The sequence below is a fragment of the Caretta caretta genome, chromosome 10 (genome assembly GCF_965140235.1).
Source record: "Caretta caretta isolate rCarCar2 chromosome 10, rCarCar1.hap1, whole genome shotgun sequence".
NCBI lineage: Eukaryota > Metazoa > Chordata > Testudines > Cheloniidae > Caretta > Caretta caretta.
Window position 1 is genome coordinate 11,459,155 of NC_134215.1, and position 21,777 is coordinate 11,480,931.

Genomic DNA, 21,777 nt, shown 5'->3' on the forward strand with positions numbered 1-21,777 from the left:
TCCCATCTGAGTCACCCCCTTCTTTGGTAACAGGAAAGGACTTTCAGATCTAATGGTGGTTCTAGCTTGTGGCCTGTAGTTGTGCCATCTCTGGCTGTGATCTCCAAAGGGAAGCAAGGTTGGATTTGGACAGTACTTGACTGGGAACCCTTCCAGGGGCTATGAGATGTGGTACTGCTGCAATAAGAGGCTCATGTTTCTTAAGTCAGGTGCACGCAGTATTGTTGGAGATGCTGCTGCTGCTCAGATGAGATGTGGTCAGGACCAGAGTTTTACTTTTTGCTTATGTGGCACATTTTTCCTAAGAGCAGAGATGTTAATCTTGCTGGTAGATAAAATGCAGTTTCAGTAACTATGTTCTGCCTGCCCAAAATCTCCTTAAAATGTGGCATCATGCCATCAGGTACGCTTTTGGGCATGCTGCTGAGGAGTGTGAACTTGGCTTGTGCATTTTAGTGGGGTGTTAATACTTACTTTTACATTTTTGTTCATTATTTCACTGCTGATAATTTTGTACAGGAAAAATCCAGCTGCTATGTGTGGGAGGAGCTTGGGATTGTAGGTGGAGCTTGAGTGAAATTACTTCCTTGCCCACTAATCTGACCCTGTCTGTATTTCTATGTATATTTGAGGAGACTAGAAAAAGTACAGACTAGAAAGCTGATTCCATCCTGTGCTTTTAGAGCTGAAGTGGGTTATGTGGAGTGTCATTACAGCTGTGAGATGCTGCTAGTTTACCCTGGATTATCGGTCACGTAGATGATATCTCTGTACTTGGCAATGGCAGTTCCTAAATTCCTCTGTTGCGCATAGCCTGGCTTGCCCCTCAAGACTGACCATGTTCATGTTCATTTTGAATAGAAGCTATCGGGAAGTCACAAAGCCCTGGTGGAAATGCAGGATGATGTGTTGGAGCTGCTCAGGTCAGCCATCAGAGAGTACCCCACCTCCAAGGTAAAACGTCTTGAACTTACCTTCTGAAAGCACTGGACGAGTAAAGGATGTGTCCCCTCAACATGAGGCCCTAAATAAGCTCTTGCAAAGCCCTTTTGTTCTATTAATCTCTAGCTTGTTGCTTACAGGAGTACCTTACTCGGATACAGGAGGTTCTAAACTCCACCGAGATCAATTTGCAGCACCTGACTGCACTGGTAGACTGTCGTAGTCTTCATTTGGTGAGTATGGAAAATCAGTGTCTGGAGCTGACAAATATTCACTTTCTGTGCAGATACAGAGCCCCAGAGTGCTGAGCTCTTTGAGGGTCAGAGTACAAAGCTCTCTGGAGCATCAAAATACAGTAGATACTTTTTGTCTGGCTTTGCTGCTCCACTTCCAGAGAGGGCAGAGAACCTGTTTTGGGGTGATTTTTTTTTTTTAAATATAATATGGCAGATTAGTGTAGGGAATTAGTTGGTGAACTTTTGTGCTTCTACAAATTGCATCACTGAGGCTTCATGGACCTTAACTCTAAGCTTGATACAGTTCTGGGTCCAGTGCCTTTCACATGTATAGCGCTTTATAGCGGTGGAGCAAGATCCCCATGTTGGTGAGTGAATTGCTGCTGTGCCAAGATGTACAGTTAAATTTATAGTCCAGATCTAGCTGTGCACATGTGTAGTGGGGCACTGGGTGGAAGAGCTGCAGAATTGGAAATTGTGAGCTGCTGATTTCATGAGTAATAGTGAAACTATGGAACAGGCAGACTTATCTTGATCTTCGTTTTTTGTATGTATGGCTGAGAATACAATGTACATCTGTTCCTGAATTGAGCCCTGCATAAAAACAAGGGGGTTTGTTAGCTTTTAAAAACAAGCCCTGAGTCGAATGAAACCAAGCAAAGTACATTGTGGAAAATGGCTCCGTTTTTAAGTGGTGAGCTAGAATCCAGGTGATGGGATTTTTGGAATATGGAAATTGCAGTGTTACTTTTTGTGGTGAACCAAGAGGCTCTGCTTAATTTCTCCCTTTAGGATTACGTCCAGGCTCTGACAGGCTTCTGCTATGATGGAGTGGAAGGGCTCATTTACCTGGTTCTCTTCTCCTTTGTCACGGCTCTTATGTTCAGTTCCATTGTGTGCAGCGTCCCACACACTTGGCAGCAAAAAAGGTATGCAGTGGGATTAGATACAGTCAGCTCACACTGTTGGGTTATAGAGCTGTCTCCTAATGAAAGCTGGCAACTGGACTTATGCCCGTCAGCATGTAGAACTCCTTACCACGTGTGCTCCAAGAGCATGAGGGATAAGATGTTATGAAATGTTGGCCCAAAGGGAGGAGGGTGTTAGCCTTAACTTGGTCAGTTGAAATCAGAACCTTATTACTATGGAACTCTGTATAAAGGCATCATAGAGAGTTTTGATGGTGTGCAGAGTGAGACGATTAGTCTTTAGTTGGAGATGAATGGTATAGCTCTAGGGTGGCAGAGGACAGCAATACTTGAACTGTACAATACCTATTGTCTGTCAATGCATCGTTTACTGGGAGGTGGGAGGGGTGTTTTCCTAGTATTGGGAGAGACCTGAAGTGGTGAGGATCAGGTCCTGCTTGCCTTACTCCTTCAATTATATTGAAGTCAATGGGACTTAATTGCATGACTAATGTGAGCAGGATATGGCCCCAGCAGTAATGAGAGATGACCAAATAGAAAGTACATCTATTATTTTGTGGCACTGAAGGAATCAGAGACCTGTTGCTATTTCTAATGGATATGTAGTGGTAGTAACTGAAGGTGAGATGCACAGTCAACCTGTGGAACTCTTTGCCAGAGGATGTTGTGAAGGCCAAGACTATAACAGGGTTCAAAAAAGAACTAGATAAATTCATGGAGGATGGGTCTATCAATGGCTGTTAGCCAGGGATGGGGCAAAAATTGGGGATTGGTCCTGCTTTGAGCAGGGGGTTGGACTAGATGACCTCCTGAAGTCCTTTCCAACCCTGATATTCTATGATTCTATGAGAAGCTGGGAATGGTCGACTGGATGGATCATTTGATTACCTGTTCTGTTCATTCTCTGGGGCACCTGACGTTGACCACCATCGGAAGACAGGATACTGGGCTAGATGGCCCTTTGGTCTGACCCAGTATGGCCAGTCTTATGTTCCTATGAGACTAGGATTTATTGGTCCATCTGTCACCGGGCCAGTTATCGCATTGGTTGCTGTATACCGTGTTGCACTGGCTTTCATTTGTTTGAAAAGTACCCTGTGGTGTTTAACAAACGTTCATGTTCTCAATATGATTTGGGTGATTTTAAGAGTGTCCTAGGCTCAGTGTACAGAACTGGAGGCATTCAAATGCAACAGGAAGACTTCCTGGGATGGTGAGGGCTGCCCTTCCTGCGTGCAAAAAAAAATAAAGGTACTTGGAAATATATCAGTGTCTCCCAGAAAACAATTGGAGGTCTTGATGCTCTTTCCATGAGCAGCAGCAAACAGCAGGTCTACATATCAAGCTGGGACCTGTACTCTCTGCACCCAGTTCAGGGAGTGGCTTCTCTTAGGGATAAAATTCAGTGTCTGCCTCCTTTAGTAAAACTTTACTGTCACCTTGTGGTACTGACACTAAGGGCAACTGACAAGACATGCGATAACTGGTCTTCTAATCATAGACGTTGGAGACATCATCCGGTTTTGTTCAGCTCCCTGCCAGTGTGGAATGTTTCCTATCAGAAATTGACTTGTTCAGTGTACTATCCAATATCCCTATACTGAGAATATCATGAAGGGGAATGAGAGGGGCAGGAATTAGGTTAATTTGCACAACAGTGATGCAGTATTGCAATGGCCCAAAAATGTCCATGCCACCCTAGTCAAGTGATGGGCAATGATACCTGTATCTGCCCTTCCAAACTGAAGGGGAGGTGTAGGCTGTACAGGAGTCCACGCTGACTTGCAATCTGTTCAGGCTTGCCAGTGTTAACATAATGCGTTCAGCTGGTGGGAAATGTGGTGTCTGGATTTGAGACTGCCGAGTGCTTTTCTTTTCACACTTTTTTCCCCCCTAAAAACAATCCTAGATTGTCGATTATAATCAACAAAATCTCAAGTTGTCTCTAGCAGTGTGGTTTGATTTCTGTAAATATTTAGAACAATATTTTAAGGATTGAGATCTACATTCCAGGCATATGGGGGTTTTGGTGTCAGTCTCTTCAGACTTATAAACCGGCTCTGTTGCTGTCACCTGCTTAGTCCAGAATTACATGCCTCGGTTTGAGGAGTAACGGAGTGTTCACCTATGCCTCTGAAAAACAGTGTTCTGAAACCAACTTCAGTGGCCTAACAATAATGAGCTATACTGTGTGGCTCAGAATCTGAGATTCATGCATCTGTAAAATGAGGAGAATGGTACTGACCTTTCTTGTAAAGCACGTTGAAATCTGATGAAAAGTGCTGTGTAAGAAATAGATATTATCATTTCATGACCTCCTCACAGGAGGCGCATGCTGTCTGCTCCTGATTTGGATAGGGGTGGGACTACATGTCAAGGAGGGGAGAGGAATCAAGTTGCCTAAGGAATACTGCACCAGGGAAAAACAAGGTATGTTTGGGTTCAGACAGCTTAGAGGAGAAGGCAGCAGATGTGGTTTCTTTGGAATCCTAGAACAGCCAGTAGAGACTAGTTCTGAAGGTGGAATATCATACAAGATTTACTAGTCTTTTTTTTTTTTTTCTTGCGTATTCTGCTTGACCACCAGCTGGCCTTCAGCTGAAGGTTTCCTGTTTAGCAGTGCTCGGAGAAGTGATTTGTTTCTCATTGATTGCATATTAAATGTGTCCTGATAACAAACTTTTCTCTCAACTGCAAACTCAATCTGGGTTCTGATTGGTTGGTGGTTTTTAGTCATTGTTTTGAGGAGTTTTTTCATATGCATCATTGCTAATTTTGAAAGTTCTGCAGGGCAAACTCTTCCGTCTGTGCAAACCCACTGAAAACAGAGATTGGAACAGAGTGTTCCAGTTACTAGACAATTTTGTTATCCAGGAAGGAATAAAATTCAGATGCCCCTCTTGTAGCTGGCGGGCTCTGCAGGGCTTAAGAGTAAAAATAGCAAAAATACATCTGCAGATTTTAACAAATATATAACTGTTGCACACAAAGGGGAGATCAGTTGAATAAAGTGGTACCATTGTTACATAGAGTTTGATGTACGGTTCTCCTTTGAAAAAGAACTAACTCAGTTCATAAAGTTAGTTTCTCATAAAATCAATCCTTCCATTCCTACAAAGTGTAGGATGAGACTTACCTTTTATAACCTCGAAGGTATAGGTATAAACATTGACCTCAAGAGAACAATAGTCCAGATAAATCTGATTTTGATGTATGTTTAAAGTAGCAAGGGCTCTGGTCTTTAGGAAAGGAAGGAATAGCCTAGGCAAAAATGCCTCAATCCCACAGTAGCTAAGCCCTACTGCACTGGCTTCCAAAAGTTTTTTTTCATACACTGAAGTAGAATGGGACCTTTTTTGTGGCCACTCTGAATGGAGTTCTTGTTGTCTTCAGTGGGAGTTCATGGTATAGAGCTGCAGAATCAACTTCCTTATCTTATGGTATGTCACATGGAAGACCTCTGGAAATCAGTTCAAGAAATAGAAGTACGCGGCAAAGTTCAACTTCAGTATGGTGTATGAGGGAGACCAGGTATAAGGTTCTTTCTGCAAGCAGTGCCCCATTTAAACAAGCGCCAAGTGTTCTTGGGTGTGTCCACACTCCAGTTTATATGGTTGGGGGAGCTGTGGCATTGTGTTGACTGCCAAGCCCTGTGGGAAAGACTTCGGGATGATATGGAAAACATTGCAGTCTGAGAAAGTCCAGATGGCGTTTGTGGGAGGCCTGAATCACTCTGTTGGTTGGGGAGGAGAAGTTTGCTCGGGTCTGTATCTATGCTACCATATTGAGGCACACGCTGACTGGCTGTTGGGTGGGGGGATGTGTGGAGGAGGATTAGAAGGTTATTGGGATTACCATGTGCTCTGGTGTCTTGCAGGCCCCACTAACATAACAATTCTAGGCTATTAGGATAAACTTTCTTTCCTGCAGGAGCTCGGATGATGATGGGGAGGAGGAATCTGCAGCTCAGGGGAACAGACAAACCCACGATAATCTGTACAGGGTGCACATGCCCAGCCTCTATAGCTGTGGGAGTAGCTATGGCAGTGAGACCAGCATTCCAGCAGCAGCACACACAGTCAGCAATGCTCCTGTCACGGAGTACATGTGAGTAGCGAGGAGAGGAGCCATGTTGTAGCTATCTCTGTCCAAAATGCTTTGCTGTACTTTAGTTGCAGGTGTCCATTGCACAGCCTAGCTAAAGAACTTTCTGCAGCAGCTGCACTGGGAAATGAACAAGCTCACTAACAGCAGTGTGATAAGCCTGAGAGGAAGAGTGATAAAAGGTTCTGTTTATATCGTTTGATCTTAGTGACCTTTTTACTTGCAGCATTGGCAAGTGTTTCTGTTCTCTAACGGAAATAACAACACGAGGTATCAAGTATCAGAGGGGTAGCCGTGTTAGTCTGGATCTGTAAAAGCAGCAAAGAGTCCTGTGGCACCTTATAGACTAACAGACATATTGGAGCATAAGCTTTCATGGGTGAATACTCACTCCGTCGGATGCATGTCACAAGGTAGATGACTAGAAAATATCAAATTGCCTTGTGTTTGAGGATTTACAGTGTTGCCTATGGAAGGGGTGGAGTTAAGTGTCACCAGTTTCTATGATGAGTCTTTTTTTCCTTAAGGACTATTCAAAAGTAACTGCTTTGCAAGAGAAGTTTTAAACCTCCCAAGTGGTGGAGATCCACATCACAGCAGCTTTAGACTGTCCTCCCTAGGCAGTTGAGGTCAAAGGTCTTTGCTTTCCAGATCCATCTAGTTGAGACAGGGCAGTCTGAGTTTAGTTAATCCTTCTACAGAGCTCCTGCCCTGGGAGTGGCTGGCTGGCTGGCTGCAACGCCTGTCTGTGTTGGACTGGTTCATCTATTTCGTTCTCCCACGTTTATTGTGGCTGTTAACTTTTGGGCAGGGAGGCTGGATTCGTTTAGCTCTACATTTTAAAAAATAAAAATAAAAAAAGCACCACAGATACTGAGATGGGTACTTCATAAATGGAATATGAGAGTGTACTCTGAGATAGAAAGGCACCCATGTTAGCGTCCAATTGATCAAAGTGGAAGTGAGCCATTTGGCATGTAGGGAAAGCATTCCAGGGAATTGAATTGTGATGCTTCCAGAGAGTGTCCGTTGGGAGGTAATAGTGCCCTGCATTGGGGTTATCCTGTGTCCGTTCCAAAGTGTCTATGCTGGAGAATGTGCTATGTGTCCCTCTATCACCATGTATATTTCCCTTTCATAGGAGCCAGAATGCAAACTTCCAGAACCCCCGCTGTGAGAACACGCCTCTGATTGGCCGGGAGTCTCCACCTCCCTCAGTAAGTGTCTTTACTGCTTCTCTCTGCTTCAACATCTGAGGCCAAGTTCTACTTTGGGGCTATGCACATGCCACTCCTATGTACTTCAGGGGGAGCTGATCGTGCAGCTCAAGGCAGAAGATCTGGTCCATAAATCATGAAAAACTTAACAGACAAGGCCATGTCTAAGCTGCTATTGAGAATAAAAGCCCAGTATGCTACTTGGGCATGGTATGTATGAAAAAGATCAAATTAAATAAAACCTAATAACGCTCTGGGCTCATCCTGCCACCACTGAAGCTTGTGAGTAACTTTGTGTGACTTCGGTGAGTGGGTCTCTCTCGCACACAGTTACTAACTAGTTGTGGGTTTGGTCCTTTAAATTTGCAAAATAAACCGCTGAACCAGTAAACCCAAAGGTAATGCGGAATCTCTCCTTAACTTGCACTGTGAAAACAAGAGGATGAAGTTTGCATTTTTGAAGGGTTTTATTTTCATTTCACAACTTTTGAATTCTTATTTTTGTATCTAATTTCCTAAGGAGAAAAAAATCTTTCATGGAAGGTTCTTTGGTAATCAAGAGCTTGAAGTGGCCTCAGAGCCATGTTAGTCTATTGAGTAAAATATGGATTTTTATTTATATATTAAAAAAAAATTAGATGAGTGTTCCACTCTCTCTCCAGATGCTGTAATCTCATTACTGCAATACCACCTTTTGGCATGGGCCATCAGAATACTAACTAACAAACCTGCTAACAGTTCCTGAGGATGCAGCATAGTATACTTAACAGGCCATCCGTTATAATTAATGAAAGCCCACACCATAGGGGCTAAGCCCAGTTCACTGAGTGGGGCCTTCATAGAACAAAAGACTCTCTCTTCTAAATTTAGAAGAGGCAAAAGTGGCAAACAGGAAGGCCAGGACTTGTTTTTATACTTCTCATAGACTGGCCAAACTTCTTGAAGCTTGCTTAGAGTGGAAAAAAAAACTTGTTCCAGGTCCCTGACATTCAGCACTTGAGCTTAAACAGCATTATCTGCTCTTGGCAATGGAGCTGGCTCCAGAGAAAGGTCAGCCACAGCTTTCAGTGCGGTGTCCTAAACTGCTGCTGTACTGCTGGAATTCTCTGTTACAGCAAATGCACTGTCCCTTTAACACTGCACAGTCCTGTTCATCCTATTCCTCTGAGGCAAGGTCTTGCCACGCAGCATTTCCCACCCTGTAGCTCTTCTGCCTCAGAAAAAGGAGGCTTCTTTCTGCAGGAGCTCTAACCATGAGGAGAGGATTCCCTGGTTCTTCAGTAGCTGGTTGCATTAATGGCCCTGAATGTGGAGCTAAATCTTGGTACTTCCAGCTGCTTCTGAGGAGAGATGCTGGTAAGGGTTTTTTCAAAGGAATTTCACTTGGGGCAGCCAGAGAGAAGGGCTATGGGAGGTGGTGGGGGAAGCCATTATGTCTAAGTGTGGGAGGTGAGATGGAGAGTGTATCCCAGCTTCCCTGCCTGGACCACAAGGAGGAACCCAAGCAGAGGAGGAAATGGGATTTCTGAAGGAGAATGTACATCCCAGATAGTGGAAGGGACTGTCTGAGCGTGCTCACACACCACTTGGGTAGGGGAAAGGGAATGGATCCCTTTGTGCTCCCCACCTAGGCAGGCAGTGGGGTAGAGCGGATCCTCCAGAGTGTTCGTAGGCAGGTCTCTGTATTAACCAATTGAGGCTATTCCAGGAGCAGAAGAAAAGGCTGAGCCCATTTAATCAGCAAACGATTCCTGCTGTTTGGGCGTGCACAGAAAAAATATCTGTGTTCATGCTCCCCTGTTTGGGTGGTCAGATCCGCAAAAAGGAGCCACAGAAGCAGAGTAAAGAGACAGTGCGTGGCCAGGACTGAAGTATCCTGCTCCGCTTTGGTTGTGGGAACAGATTATAAAAACCAAGACAGAATGATCCTAGAAGAGCTAATCACCTACTGCGTTGTTTGTCTATTCTTTTTTCCCCCCAGTCGTTCCTTTCATCGTTCTCCTCCTTCTTGTCCAAGGGCTATTCCTGTAGGGTGGTAGAGCCCTCCTGATCACTGGCACACACCACAGCGTGTCACTTGCTTGCACTGTGTTTTTCATGCACGTTGAGGCTGCACTCTCTTTTTCTCTCTCTCTCCTGCATCATCACAGTTGTATTTGGCTGCCATGGACAGTAGCAGCCATATGAGCTGGCAGTTTAAGCCCTCGGACAGTGCACGGACGTACTGGTAACCACGCCCGCAAATGGAACAGGTACTGAAATAAGGTCCTTCTCGCTGAACCCCTCCTCCACTCCCACCCGCCCCTCCATCCCTGCACTGTTTACCCCAGGCCAGTGCCTTATTTCTTCACATTCCTTCCCCCTGCACCTCTCCGCATTCCCTCCTGCCAAGGGTTGAAGCTAACCAGGGTTGCTCTGGTGCCGACTGAAGGAGCAATATCAACATTTCACGATGGCAAGGCTTCTTGTATGCATTCTGACAGCCAGAGACCCACACCTCAGAGCGGAGCCAAAGTCACTGCTGCTTTAGTCCACAGATTCCAAGTTGAAGAACAGTATCTACACCTTGCACCAGAGAGTGCACCAAACCAAAAGTGTTCCACACTCAAAGCACAAGGTAGAATTACTCCCATCTTGGGTATCCACTTGGTAACAATAATGTGGATCAACGTAGCTGTCCTTTAATAAGGACTTGCTGTCTGTTACCACCTCTGGCTTCCCTTGAACCTTTTATCACTACTCCTTTGCTCACTGATACAATGGCATGTGCTAGAAACCAGAGATTTTTCTGCCACTTTCATTAAGTTCTGCCATAGAATCTTAAAACCAAACAATTCCTCCTGCACCTTGCTTGTTAGAACCAGCAGCTGTACTGCAAGCTCACATATGTAGCTTTCCATTTTATCATTGCATTCAGGGCTATAAGTAAGCGACTTTCCCCTGATGGCCAGGCACAAGCACTAAAATTCTTGATTCTGCCTAGTTTTATTTCAACACTTCCGTATGCCAAAAGCATTCCGTCAATTTCCTGCATACGCTGTGGATGGCGTGCCAGTGAGTCCTTTCCTTGCACTGCTTTATTGTCAGAGTAATATGCTGTTACAACCAGTCTCCAGGATAGCCCTTATTCCTTCCCTACCCATAGTGGTCGGCAACCAGAACTAGTTACAGTAGGAATGAATAAGTGGTTGGTACCAGGTCTCGTAGTTATACCTCATGAACTGTGTGACTTGGTCGAGTTGAGGAGTATGTTGTGTAATCTGAATTCCTGAGCAACTCACTGTAACTGGATAAAGTACGTTGTGATCAGTCCAAAGAAAACTAATCACTACTGAAACAAAGTGGAAATGTTAGCACCGTTTGGAATGCAGGATTCTTTCCAATCGGGTTAGTATGGTCCACAATCCACAGTTTGCATCCTGTCCCCAGACATACTTGTACATAAAGCTGATGCTCCTCTTCCACATCCACCATTCCTGCTGGGACTTCTCTGCTGTCACCTCACGCTAGATACCATTGTCTCATGTCACTGCTTGGTCTGCTGCCTTGCCATTTGTCTGCTCTGCTTTGTGACGTGCTTGGGGATTTATAAGATGCTGGCTGAATTGGTGGGGGGAAATATAGTTGTGCCTTGGTGCACTCTGTGACAGTGTGTGAATGGAAATCTACGTGAACATTTAATGCATGATGCTAGTGCTCTCCAGAATGTCACAGCCTTCTCCACTCTTGTAGCACTCTTGCAAAGACCTTCCTTGGGCATCTACGCTTGGTGCTTTCCTGCTTCCTTATTCCTGCAGGTATTCTAGTGGCCCTCTTAGCAACGTTGTGTTTAAGGGTCTATCAACACTATTTACTGTGAACTTTTGTTTTACAGGGATTTGACTCGGGACTTAAAATATTCTCTGGACTGAAACTTGACAAAGTCTCAGCCTAGAATCTTTTCTGTGTACCAAGGTCAGGCCAAGAGTCATATGTGGCTTTGCAAAAATAAAAGGTTCTTGCACTCTCCCCAAGATCTCGAAAATTGTGCTCATCTTAAGCCGCGCTTCTAACTATAGTTCTCTTTAAAAACTAGAATTCTGCGATTTCAGGATCCGCTGGCTGGCCCTATCTCCCTGCACTGAAAAAAGGCAGTTGATACGTTTTTTTGTTTTTGTTCTTTTATTGCGCCCAAAATTGTCTAAGATACTTGGGTCAAACATTAAAATAAATAAAATTCAAGCCTTGAAGCTTCAATTTGCAGCTGATTTAAACCAGGATAACCCATGAGGTTTTAGCATTTAGCATGTTAAGCATTTTTGCCATACAGAAGTACTGTATTCCTCCGCTGCCTCCAGGGATTATATTGGATGGGAGTGGTGCATATACGTGGTACAGTCTTGCAGTGTAGTGTGTAATAGCTGTGAAGTACTGGTGATCTGCAAAGACCACAAGGTTTATCTGGTTTACGTTCAGATACGGCCTCTTAAAGTCAGATAACTCTGTGCACCTCAGTTTTTTGTAGCCAAGAATTTTTGTGCCTGCAAAGTGTATTTGTTAGGCACCTACTCAGCCAATGTGTGCTGAGAGAACGTTTCTGAATGTGTTTTGCCCATAATGTGGGGGGCAGGGGGAGTCTGATTCATTAGGGAGTAGGGTGGGGGAGTACACTTTTTTTGCAGAAATGCTGAAACACAAATGTACACCGTACCATAGCAGTTCTCGTTGACTGATGGTAAGTGGTTGGTGATGTGTGTCAAAGTACAAGATACCAGGACAAAATATCCATCTACTGGGTAGTTCATGATGGCGCAATAGGGTAGCTAACAAAATTATGAAAATACATGTTAAAACTTGTATTGCTTATGTGGCTTTAAAAAGAATAAATGTAGATATATAGGCACCTGGAGAGTCCTAGCCAGAATGCTGGAAGGATCCATAATACATGATTTTATAACCTTTAATGAAAGCTGGGGGTTTTTTGTGATTTGTTTTGTTTAAGGAAATTAAATACAACAATCTACCTTGAAATAACGTTAAGGTTGTGTCACAGACAGGCAATATCCAGCCAACACTGACTTGAGGATGGTACTTTGTCTTTGACTTAGCTGTGAACAGTCTCTTTGTTTTTTGTTTTCCCAAATGTCTGTCCACACTTAGTGGCTTTCTACACAGTTAGCTGTTTAGTCACTTTAATGGTTACAGGTAACACCATTCAGGTAGTGTCCCTCTGGCAGTTTTCCTGACATCACCGACGGGGCACCTGTATCTACAAGCCCACCTTGATGTTAGCATCTCTCTGAGCTCTTCCCTGTGCTCCCTTGGAAGTGCAATGCAGGAGTAATACCTCAGAGTGGTGTCTGTAGCATGTGGGGTAATGCACTCTCAGGACCAGCCAATTCTGTTGTTAGGGGTTCTGTAAGCACTTCCAAAACAATGAGATGAGCTGCTTACAAGAAGACATTCATGTGTCTGTCTGACTCCAGAAGAGCAAAACAGTGTTAGCTGCCTTACTACCAAGTTCTAACTATGTTGTATGTGGATGTACAACCCTATTTCGAGCTAACCTTGCCAGTAACTGGTTACGAAATTGGTTAAAAATTGTAATGTGGACACAACCTAAGACGCAATATGCATGAACTGAGAACATCAGCCTTAACTCTGACTTCCATGGCTTTTGTCAGCTTGAGACATTTTATGGCGGTTTAAGGTAGGATAGAATTTAAAACAATACCTTCTGTTTCACTTTCTATCCAATTTTCTCTTTAGTTTGAATTATTGTTCTCTTTCTTGGTGCTCTTCAGACTTCTGTATTGTGAAAAAATGGGAGCAATGGTCCAATATCTTCTTGGCCTCTGCATGCCACTGGGTGTATCTGGTACATCCTTTAATGCACCCCACTGGATTGCTGTTCTTTTGATTGAACAGTTCTTCTATAGATGGCGGCTGCAGGTCTACGTGTATTATCTCTCTAGGAAGGGATGTGAAAAATGTGTTCCTAGATTCTTTATCTAAACACTCCCTTTATCTAAACACTGCCTTTAAGAACCTTGGTGGATTGAATTCATGCAGTCATCCACTTCTCTTCTAACGCCCTGCTTCTCATCCACCCACCCAACACAGATGGAGTGCTACTGTCTGAAAAATTCTCCTTTTAAAAGACTCCTGCTTCGAGTGACGCCAGTGGGGAAATCCAGCTCTGCCTGCTGTCCCTGAAATACTCTACTTTTATAGGGTTCCTCAGAGGAGAACTTTGATCTAAATCACTTTGTTGAGCTTACTACATTTAACTCTCTGGTAGAAACACAAGTCCCAAACTTCTTATTTCTGGGGGTAGTGGGGCAACTATAGTTACACACCTGTGTAGATCATCCATAGAACTGCTAGACTCCTTTTCAGTCCTTCTCTCAATGGTGAGAGCACAGATAAGACCAGAGAGAGAGACAGACACACACTCTTCTACATTTACACACTAGTGCTGGGCTGGGTCATTGTTACCACAAAATACCCATGTCCTCTCTCAGGTCAAACTTTTCTGATGCAGGAAGGGACTTAAAAATGAGCAGTCAGTGAGTACACAAATGAAGCATCAACATCTCTACAAGCTAATACAACTAGGGATCCCTGTGCTCTGCTCTGAGGTGGTGAGCTCTTCTACAATACAGATTCATTCCTAGACACTGACAGAATTATGGCAAAATGCTGTTACCTTACATAGTGCTCTGGTCTCTGCTGTGCAGGTACAGAACACTTCACAATGTTCTCGTCAAATGGGAAAGATTCATCATATGGAATTTAATTTTTTACACTCAGTTATATAACTTGCTACTTTAAGTGAGAGCTTAAAGGTTGAAATATCAGTTTTTGAACAGCATTATCAGGAAGTAAAGACAAAGTTCATAGCAGCTCTTTGTAAAGGAGAGTGCAGGAGGGGAGCAGGAATTAACCCTGCTGACATCTGTGTCTTTTGTCCCGCTGTAAAGCATATTAATGCCATGATGACACAAGATGGAATTCCACCTGTTTACAGTAACAATGTTTATGGCTGGAGTTTCATGAAGGCGCAAAGTCTCTATCCTTACTGCTGTGCACAAGTCCTAGTGTTAAGGGTTTCATTCCTGTGTTCTAGCAAAACTGAAGATGGTTTGGACGAGTTCATATCATTCAGCTACTGGATTCCCTTGGAGCGGTCTTCTAAAAACAATCTAGCCATGATGAATTTCCACCTTCACCCCAGAATCAGTCTTTATTACTGGCAGGCTGTAGGAAAACTGTCCAAAGCCAGGTTTTGATACTAACCATCCAGTTATTGTTAGTGGATATCAGTCTAGTTCCAGCCTTATTGTTATCTTCTGTGGACAGATGACTGCCCTGTGCATAACCTCAGCTGTCCTCTTCTAAGCTGCTATTGTCATGATGCATATGGTCTATTGACAACTTAGTTCTCCTGAGAACATGAAACATACCTCCTCCTGCCTTTTTACCCCCAACCTCCCCATCTTCCACAGGGCTGAAAGTGGCAATCTGACTGCTGAGCCACTGAAATCCTGACAGGTGGGTTTTTATATAGCCATTGCACCCACATTCTTCTATTGTGTTCAGAATACTTGGATTAAATTGTCTTTTGTTTCTTGACGCTGGTATTTCCATCTTGCTAGGAGCGTGACTAAATCGGCTAGTCCTTACATGAATGCCTCAGCCAGCCTCTTTTTGTAACAGGAGTAAAAGCGTTAGTCACTCTGACTTGGCTGTGTAATGGCCTATGAAAGATTGTTTCAGAGCCTCAGAGGACCATGCTAAAGGCTCGTTGGTAAGCTGTAAACACCAACCCAAGTGAGCTGGGAGGTGCTAATAATCTGATTCAGAGTTCACATCATTCTGACTTACTGTCTTTTTTTTTTTTTGTCTTCCTCTAGTACACCTCCAGCATGAGAGCCAAATACCTCGCTACCAACCAACCTCGCCCAGACTCTGGCAGTGTGCATTAAAAACATAACGCAGACACAGTAAAGCTAAACAAACGTGCCAACTGCTGCTACCCTGTGCTGTCAGTGTAGAACAACCCTGCTTTCCTGTCCCAAACCCAGCGCAACTCCTGCTTCTTCAATACAGACCACCCCTCCAACCTGGTACCTGTGCATTGGCAATCTGAATGGAAGCCCCTTTCAAATTAAATCTATACCTAGTTGTACGTGGAGAGAGAGTGTGCAAGCACCTGCAGAAGAACACCAGTTTGTCTGGGATTCACCTACTTGAGGCCAGTGTTGTCAACAGTCTATCAGGAAACCTTTGCAAATAGTTTTACTTCTATCTCCCCTACCCTCTCCATTCCACAGAGGAACTGGATGGAAGAACGTTGCAGATCTTCAGTTCTGTGAGGTGATCCAGCGGAGCTGCTCAGTCTGCAGTGCACTGAAGAAGCAGAGACTCCGAGCCCATGACTATACTGTACAGATCGGGAAAGCCATGCCAATGTACACTCTTAAAAGTTATGTGCGCCTAGTGTTTTTAAAGAAGTCTTCTTGCCTGATACCTTGTGTGGAGGCTCCCTTCCTGTGTCACTGAATACCTACTTTAAGCTGGGAGTCTGACCTGGGCTCCACTCTCTCCTCTGGTGACTTTAAATAAGCTTTTCCTTTCCCCTTTATAACCAGCTTTTGCATTCTTGAGGAGTAGGCGGTTTTCAGCACCAGCCAGCTGTCTCAGATGCACCCCTGCCTGCCCATTGCTGTGAGCCTGACCTTTCTGCTCCATCAGGGAAATCCCTGTACTCACAGATGGCATTCTGGGTGCTGCTTTTGTGAGATTGGGTGCACACAACACACAGGAGCCAGCAACTCACTTGGTGCCAATTTTTTCCAGGAAAAGACTTGTAAGACTTAGGGTTTTTTTGCACTAAATAGTTTCAGATCTCTAGGGCAATAGCCTGGCACTAGGTCTCATGGGACAGTCAGCTTGCAAGAGAGATTGTAAGCTCTATTGAAGGAGTCCAAGGAGTTACTTGTGACAGACTGCTGGACTCTTCCATTAATGTTTGGAGTAGAAAAGTCAAGTCCCGTGGCATTGGCTTTAGAGGAGGATCCTGGGGCCTTAGCCCAAAGTTCGTCATAAGAGCAGCAAGGTTGCAGCCTCCTTGGCTCTGCGCTCCAGGATCAGAAAACAAAAGTCTTAACACATGAATGTTGGGGGGGGTTGTTGGTTTTTTTTTTTCTGGTCATTAACTGCTAACCACTAACTGCCATACACAAGGCACATGTGAATAAACTCCTAGTATCTCCTAGCACACTGTGCATGGGCCACAAGTGCAATGGAGTGTACCTGCAGGGGGCAGCATCCTACACCAGTTCTGTACTTCGTTGAAGAATGGTGCTCTACAGGACATAAACCACTTTTTACTAGAAAAGACTCCAATGTGCAGCTGTGCGATAAATGGATATGAACTTTATACTCCAGTAGATCAAAGCATAGTCCTTTCTGAATTTTCCTTTCTGTGCAAGCTGTCTTAATCTAGTTACTTAGGGAGACTTAAGCAAGAAACAGAATTAAAGTACAAAATCTCATAAATCTGAGGTGGGCCACAGGACAAATGTGGTTCAAATCTAGCACCACAATATCTGGATTGCATCAAAGGAGAACTCCTTTCTCATCTTTTAGTTTGCTCTGTTTTGTGAATGTCCATAATGTGGACCAGTCAGCCTAGCAATCTGCCTTTGCTCTGGATGATCTCATCAGACTTCTCCAGATCTTGTCCTTTTCTCTTTACTAGGGGGTGAGTTATCACCACTCTGGGAACATTTTGCATATTCCACGGATGATTAACTAGGATGCCAATACTTCCTATAGGGGAAGCGTACATACTCCAAGAAAAGGGGTATTTTGAGACATCTCAAGGAAATAAAAGCCACTAACGGACTAGCCTCCAACCTTTGGAGGAATGGGGAAGAAGGAAGGAAGGAAAGTAGCACACTGACCCGTTTTTCTTGGAGAGGAGGTCTCAGGGTAAACACTAGTTATGTTCCATCACAGATCCCTTTAAAACCTGGTATGAGAGCTGCATGTGTGGTGGGTGGTATACGAGCATGTGACACTGCTGGCTTACAAGCTTCTGGACCGTTGGATGCTCTTAACAGCTGGTATGATTGAGTGGGGAAAACTGAAACCACACTTTGTCAATTTAGAGAAACCCCCATTTTCCCGTAGTCAATTTGGACTATTTCCCATGTCTGTCAGCTAGGGGCTGCACAGACTCAAATACTTGAGGCTTTTAGATTTAGAAGAACTGCCCCAAAATCTGCTGCATGCCTCTCAGTAGTCCTTTAAGGCAAGTGTTGGAAGAGCATAAAGCAGGAAATAAACTTCAGTCAAACAGGTGCAGCTGTCGGCAGCTTTTGCTGTACAAAGAACACATGGGTTTTCCTACTGGGCCTTAGGAGAAGTAGGATGCAACATTCCAGAGCCAGCAGTCCAATGCTGGTAATAACAAAGAGCCAATACCTTTCAGTGCAGTATCCAGGCTGGATACTGCCTTAACTTGCTTCCTTCCCAGGCTTAGCTTAATCAGTTGTACTGTCCAGAACGAATTCTAACAGGGTTCATAGGCTATAACCAGTTGCTGATTGGAGATCCGTGCTCTGTGACTTTAAAGTGTATTAAGGAAGAATTCTGTGGGACACTGCACTCCCTGCGTGGCCAGCAGAACAAGACTGCAGTGTGAGTGGTGTGCTCTGTGTACTGTGTGGTTCCACCCAGGACTTCCTTTAATTAACATGGATTTTGCACTTTTGTAAAGAGTCACAGAGCCCTGCTGTCCTACTGCATATTTTAATGCAATGTTTCTATTTATTTTTTTATATGGCACTTCTAGGGGTTAGTCCAAATGGATCTGCTGCAGAGCCAGTAGCATGTGCTCATTAGTACGGGTGTGAAGTGATCGCTGTAGTCTAAATGACCAGTCTGGTTGGGGGGGGTGGGGGTGTGTGCGCAAACCCTGAATGCATGTAGGCACAGCATGGCCGCCAAGGAGTAGACCTCTCAAAAATTCAAGATCTCCCAGAGTCTCTTCCCCCTTCCCCCGCCATAGGGTGAACAGCAGGAGCTTAGTGGCAAAGAGTTGTAAGTGGCACCACTAGTTATAGGAGGCTTAGATACAGTGAGTAAAACTGGAGTGTCTTTTTTTTTCTCTTCTGTAATTTGTATTGCGTTTTAATGTGTGAAATGTCCATGCCAGATCACTCAGAATGTGTCCCAGCTGACTTCTCAAGAGCACACAATCATCTCAGAACCTAGCCACGTTGTTGCTTATTAGTACATGGCTCCAAAATTCAGGGGAACCGTGAGACTCTGATCTCCGGACACCTTGCTGACGGCAAAACGGGAGGCAGCTCCTGTGTGGTTAGAAAGGTGGTAGCAGCAAAGACACTTCATCTTTCTTTCTTTCTTTCTTTTTTTTTTTTTTTTTTTTTTAAAAAAGCGTAAACAGTCATCGGCTTGTCTGGTTTGTTGGGTTTCTTTCCACTCCATCTCGTACAAATGATGTTTTTTTGATTTTTTGGAGCTGAGACCTTTCAAGCACACCAACATCGCCACAATGTGAAATGTAAATAGCATGTTGGATTCTTTTTTGTGTCCAGTGTTCAGAACTGCATTGTAATTGTAAAGGAAATCGAATCAAGACTTGGCTGTGAATTTCTTGTGCTGTCTTGGGAATATAACTGTAGTGTTTGTATCCTGTATGTACTATTAACTGAATTCATTTTATTTGCTGATAAAAGGGTTCAAATGGAGATCGCAGCATCCATCATGTGACCAAACCTGCCCGGGGGGGGGGGGATTTGATTGCCCCCCACCCTCTTTGAGTTCTTCCCATGTGAAAGGTATTCATTTGTATAGCCAGCTCTGGGCACAGAGGGGTGTCCATCTGAGTGCTTTGAACTGGCCGTTTTGCATGAGGGGAGTTTTTGGAATGGCCCCAGAGGAGGAGTCACACGGAAGTTGCCCTTAGAACATATAATGTTCATGTGCACAGTCCAGGCTTTCCCAGAAAGAACAGCTTCCATGGGCTGGCCTTGTGCTCTGCTTGTAATTCTTGGCACTGTGGTGTGGATAGCAGATGGAGGCACTTGCTCAGCAGAATCTACAAATGCTTATGTAGATAAAACCCACCTCTGACTCCTGGGTCTGGTTTCTTCCCCCCTGCACCCCGGGAGCAGCCAAGGCTTGAAGTCAGTGCAGAGACTGCACAGTGCCCTTTTGGAGGGAGGAAAGGGAGAGTGTCACTCTGCTGACAGGGCCCCTTCAAGCTGATTTAAGGATAGGTGGGTTCCCATCCTTTTGTTAGAAGGGTGGTGGTTACATGGCAGGACCTGGGGAGCAGAGGGCTGAATGAAAGGAAATAATGGAGATCCTCATTGTGCTGAAAGGGACAGTGTAGCTTTGGGGGAGAAGGAAACTCTCCTCCCTGTGGCTTTTTCTTTCCCTGCATTGCAAGGTCCTTCATTACCAGGCAGGATATACCTGGATAGTATTGGAGCATCATGCAGGAAGACATTGACTCCACAACCGGGAACTCCAGGATCTGTTCCCTGAACGTGGCCAGAAATCCAAAAGGAGCTGAGAGGGAGGGAGTGCATATTGGCTATCCTAGCACTCCTTCCCTCTAGCCGGGTGGCGTATTCTCCCGGGTGGCGTATTTCTGCCAGAGCAGCATGGAAGAGCTGGGACTGTGGGTGGGAGGCACTGTGGAGACTCTATTTCAGAGAGAGCGAAGCTCCTTGCTAGAGGCAGCCTGCAGCAAGGAGTCTTGAGAGAAGCCAGGCTTCCAACCGCCTGCACTGCACCAAGAAGCCACACTGTCCCACAACTGTGCAGGGACACCAGCAAACAGTCAGGTGGAACATTACCCCTCCAATCACTAGGACAGACTCTGCTGCTTGTTGAGAAAGAGGACTTGGCAGGGCTCCCCACCGGGCCCTGCATTTTACCCAAGATTCACTTTGCACTCCCAATCTCCCCTTCTTTAACTAGAGGCTGACATCGGGGAGTGACCTATGCACGGTTGGCGAGGTAGCATCAGGAGGCAGAAAATTCTAAATGTTATCAGTTCCTAAACTCTGAGAGCAGGCTGACCTTCCAAACAGATGAGTGGAGCCTCCTGCTGCCCCTCTTCTGTCAGTGCGTGGCTCCACCAAGTGTGGAGAGGGAGAGTTGGCAAGTGGTTAAAGCGCAGGGCTGGTAGCTGGGACTCATAGCAAACAAGCAGCAGTCTGGAATAAGAGCTATGTGACTTTGTGGGCAAATCACGTAGCCTCTCTGTGCCTCAGCTTCCCGTTGTAAAAATGGGGGATCATTGACAGGAGGCATGATTTAATTATTTATTTCTGAGATCTCTGAAACTGCCCATCAGTCTGAGGGCCTGGACAAAAGGAAATGGAAACCGATATGCCTGACAATATGCGAAGTGTGAAGTTTTATTCTAAAGAGGGTAACCCCTACCATTAGGGTCTTTCTAGGCACTCTGCGTTCAGTACCGAATTTCTCCTCGTAAAATTCCAAACTCTCCCTCCCACGTTCCCATTCCGAATCAACCAGCAGATGTCTCCAAAGGCCCAAGATCCAAAGGCAGCTGAAGTCAATGGAAAGACTCCTATTGGCTTCAGTCATCTTTGGATCAAACCCTAGTGGCCCAGCTGTTGCATCACGCTCCTCGCGTCCCTTGTTTGCAAGCGTGAGCTGGGAAGTCCCTGTGGGTTTAGTTCTCTATCATCTTTAAGAGGGAAGCTTTTAATTTGTTTTTGACACTGTGCACGGAAACTTACTGGTGAACATGTAACTGGCCTTTTTGTAATTCTTTTGTTCTTATTCTTAACCATAATGGCTGTATATCGTACCACTTTATATACATATATGTATAATATATAAATATATACTTTTTTTAAACCTTTGGACCTGCTAGTTCCTTTCAAGTATTCCTGCACTTACCTAAAATGTTTTTAAATTGTGAGGGTTAAACTGAGGAGTGAGCCCATTTTGTATCTTTCCTTTTTCTTCGGTAGTTTTGATTGTACCGTAGCTATTTTTTACTGTAATTTTTGTTCTGAAAAATACTAAAAAAAAAAAAAAAAACCCTAAATGTAACTTGTGGTTTCTATTCAGCTTGGGTTTAATGTTTTAAAATAAACAAATGAAACTACATAGCACTGTTCTATTTTGTAACCTTCTTTTATTGGTAGAATCTCTTGCTTTAATTTTGACATTTTGCCTGTTACTATACCGCTAAGTATACACAACATTGTACATTGTGTTGATCCTGCTAATGCAGTGGTTCTCAAACTTTTGTATTGGTGACCCCTTTCACATAGCAAACCTCTGAGT

At 44.4% G+C, this 21,777-nt stretch overlaps 1 protein-coding gene across 12 annotated transcripts in view; it reads left to right on the top strand.

Annotated features, from left to right (window-relative positions):
• TTYH3 (tweety family member 3) overlaps positions 1-21,777 on the top strand; it is a 107,077-nt gene that overhangs the window by 76,663 nt on the left and 8,637 nt on the right. For 7 of the 12 annotated variants that reach the window (XR_012670125.1, XR_012670128.1, XR_012670122.1 and 4 more), the window contains exons 9-14: positions 862-954; positions 1,083-1,175; positions 1,971-2,107; positions 5,501-5,638; positions 6,038-6,214; positions 7,353-7,428. Coding sequence is in view for 5 of the 12 variants with exons in the window: in XM_048867981.2 (XP_048723938.2) it covers positions 862-954; positions 1,083-1,175; positions 1,971-2,107; positions 5,501-5,638; positions 6,038-6,214; positions 7,353-7,428; positions 9,579-9,659 (795 nt within the window). In the remaining 7 variants the exon portion in view is untranslated. Of the gene's footprint in view, positions 1-861; positions 955-1,082; positions 1,176-1,970; positions 2,108-4,432; positions 4,642-5,500; positions 5,639-6,037; positions 6,215-7,352; positions 7,429-9,578; positions 9,681-15,323; positions 21,598-21,777 lie in introns of those variants that run through there. The other 5 variants (XM_048867981.2, XM_048867984.2, XM_048867986.2 and 2 more) reach the window with 5 other exon arrangements.